Below are 3,456 nucleotides of genomic sequence, written 5' to 3'. Positions count from 1 at the left end.
CAAATTATCTTTTTTTTTTCTTTCTTTTTTCTTTTTTGTGAGGGAGGGGGCACGGGCAGGAGGGGAGCTACTACATTTGGGCAGCTGGGAGAGCAAAAGCAAGTATATCATGATTGGGAGTATTCCTTTAGTGTTTGTTCAGCACTTTTCACCAACTGAGTAGTTTATTCCCTCTGAGTGTTGGCAGCCTTTGGCAAAATGAAAGCAATGTCAGCATTCCCCTGTTCCATCTATTTTTTTAGAAGAAAATCATTTAAAATATTCAATTTTCACCTTGTTTTCATGATGAAGCCTTCTCCACTGGTTGAAATGTGACTTTCTGATTGAAAAAGCAACTTTTAGGGTATCTGAACACTTTTACAAATTGGATTTCACAAAAATGTTTGCCATTCATGAAAATAAGCTTACAAAAAAAAATAGAAAAACCTTTGAAACAGATTGAATTTCTCAGGGAAGGAAATCCAGAAGATTTTGCCCACTGGTGGAGCCATTTCTCTTAGTAGTGGTGAGATGCAAATATTTTCTGAAAAACTGCCGATAAAACAGTGCATTTGAAGAAGGTAATTCCATCCAAATTTTCAGAGTTCTGTTTCAGAACTGCAAAATCCTCTATTAACAAGGAAGGCTGTCCAACATGTACAAAAGCAATCCCAGTAACACGTTGTGAACAAGCAGAAATTGTAAGCTGAAATCTATCACTCCTGCACAGTAATGACAGTTACAGTATTTGCACATCTGTGAGAACTCGCACTAAGAAAAAAACCTGAGTCCTTTAATTCGTGATAGGTTTTTGACAAATGTCAATCATTGTCAAGAAGAATTGAACTGTCAGATCGTTCAGTGGAAGTTTGCTCCATTTTTTTTCTGAGAAGCTCAGAATACCAATCATCTTAAGATATATACTCTCCAAAACCATGCTTTTCTAAGGCCTTCTGTTGTTTTAGATGCCTAAACTATGTAATTTATCATATGGCCAAAATATATATGCTATTACTCCATAAAGGTTTGAAAGTTTGTCCCCTGGTTCGTTCTTTTTTCCTGTGTCTGGAGCCTGTGGCTGATCCACTTGTGGTTTCTTCTTGCTTCTTCACTCTGAAATATCTGCTTTCCTCCCTGAAGCAGGAGTCTGTCCTTAGAAACCTGTTTCTTCACAGTTTTTTCCCCTTTGTCCTTTTCTCCAGCTTGCAGCAGTATCTGAAACCTTGGCACTAGAGATTCCAGCAAGGCCTATCTTACCTAAATAGGTAGATTCCCAAGACTTTGTATAGTCTCTGATGCCACARCTACTTCAAGATACCTAGATTAAAATGGGCATGGTTATGCCTATAGCACACTGMAGGCACACCTCAGCAACAGAACTGACCCCTAATAGATGATGATGATGATTTTCATGCAAAAGGAGGGGGAAGGATGGGACTCCATGGTACTCATGCCACAGGCATTAATGTTTTGTTGCATAAAACGTATAGAAAATAACGTATCTTTCTTCATATTTATAAGCTATGGTSCAGGAAAGTTATGAGACTGGTTCAAGGCCACACAAGAATCCTCTGGTGAATTCAGGGGTCAGAATTCAGATGAGAGTTGTAGTCCCAATGTTTCAGCTTCAAGACCACCCATCTTCTCTTTTGGCAAGCATAAGTATAATGCATTTCTTCTGTATTCCAGTGTCTGTGATCATGAAAGTTTCCAAGAGGGAGTATGTTGCAATTGTTTGAGCTTTTCCATTTCTGTTCTTTCACAAGCTGCCTATAAAAATCTGCAAAACTACTGCACAGTCCTCATTCAGATCTCTTAAAAATTCTACCATTCTCTTGATTTCTGAAAAGAAAAATCGCTTGTAATTAGGAGTTTATGACTGCTCCTGCAACTGGCCAGCATTGGAGGAAGGACATGKTAACAGTGGCTTCTTGCAGCCACCTGTCTTCATTTGTTGTGGACACAGATTGTAAGTTTTTAGGGGCGGGTACCTTCACTTTCTATAACTGTGCAAGGCTTTGGCCTGCCAGTACTGCTGACCATACTATTGATGATGTCCCCCTACAATGCTGGTTTTCAGAAAACTTGAATAGCATACATTCATTGCATAAGGTTTTATGAGATTTTTGTGGTATGAGAAACAATGTAAACTATTTTTCTCTGTCGTTCCCCTTTAACTTCAAATATTACAAGTGAAAAAACACCAGGAGGATAAAAACTTCCACAGTTAAAGAAAGGTGTTAATTTAATAAACTGCTAGACTTGAGTAAACCATGTTGTGCTTCTTAGGATTTGTTTCTTTATGCTGTAGGCACAGACATTTTATTTCTGTATGTGCAATAACAGCACCCTCTACTGCCTCTTGGTGAATCTGCAAAAAGACAGAGATGATTGTAAACTCAAGAAAAGACTTTGAGAGTGACTGGACCCACAGATTCTAGAGTGTCGTTTTATATATGAAATAACATCGTCACCATGAAAATGCTGATGCCAGAAGGTATTTCAGCTCTGTCTAGAACTGTACTTTTAACTGCTAAATGAAGAATTTGAATTCTTTAGGGGCTCAAGCATCTTTCAAATTGAGAACAGTATTTTCCTTGTTATCTGTATGTAAGGAATTATCTTCCACTTCTGTTAGGTTTATGAATGGGGAAAAAAAACAGTTTTCCTAATGAGAAATAGGAAAAGGCACTAGATCAGATGTTACTTTGTACTGTGTGTTTATAGATGAAGAAAACTTAACACTTTCCAGAATATTGCCCTAAGGAGCTTCAAGTGTTATAGATGTGAAGTGTTCTCCCTCCCCACCCAAACACTGCTTCCATCGTCCAAGCCTACAGCCAGCCGCACTCAGCAGCCAAGATCCTTTGCCTCAGTCATTTCAGTCATCGCTAGAAACGATGCCCAGCTGCATCTGTGTTTTCATGTGGAAGCTCACGCTAGGGTTTATGAGCGATTCCTGGTTTCTCGTAAAGCCTAGATTAAAGYGACTTCAAAAATCCACTTCAGTAAATTGGACATAATTGGAAAGGCTGGTTTGTAGCCTTTCCTTACAACCTGTGCAGGGTCCTGAGAAACATCGTAGCTGGTTTTGGAGTGGGAAGAGCAACAAACAGATGYGGCTTATGCACCAGGGGCTAATGTTTGCGAGTCGTTCAGATCATGAGTTTGGACTGGAAAGGGTACTGCTGTAGCAGCAAGGCYACATGGCTGAGAGGATGGCGCTGCTGGGTAAGCGCAGGGTTTTGAAGCGGGCCTGAGACCACGCAGTTTTTGCCAGCCCCGCACACAGGAGTGGAACAGTGCACTGAGGTGCTATCACACACCAGCTTCACGGCGATTAAAGCTTCAGTGGAGACACACGGGAGCGCGAACGGCCTTTCCGCTCCAGTGCCCCTCTCTGTGCCCGTCAAGCAGCCGCCCAGGGGCGGCGACCTCGCYTCACGGCCCCCGCGGTCCGCGCCAGGGCAGTGCAGG

At 41.3% G+C, this 3,456-nt stretch overlaps 1 protein-coding gene across 1 annotated transcript in view; it reads left to right on the top strand.

The window, feature by feature from the left end:
* The first annotated feature begins 3,197 nt into the window (after positions 1–3,197).
* The window catches only part of SRP14 (signal recognition particle 14), a 6,638-nt gene continuing 6,379 nt past the window's right edge, over positions 3,198–3,456 (top strand). The window contains exon 1 of the mRNA XM_085323350.1: positions 3,198–3,210. Coding sequence (XP_085179476.1) covers positions 3,198–3,210 — 13 coding nt within the window. The remainder of the gene's footprint in view (positions 3,211–3,456) is intronic.

The sequence above is a fragment of the Rhea americana genome, unplaced genomic scaffold (assembly GCF_003343005.1).
Source record: "Rhea americana isolate MKP2758 unplaced genomic scaffold, rheAme1 scaffold_84, whole genome shotgun sequence".
Taxonomy (NCBI): domain Eukaryota; kingdom Metazoa; phylum Chordata; class Aves; order Rheiformes; family Rheidae; genus Rhea; species Rhea americana.
Note: the sequence above shows the minus strand (reverse complement) of the source record. Positions and strands in the feature narration are given on the sequence as shown.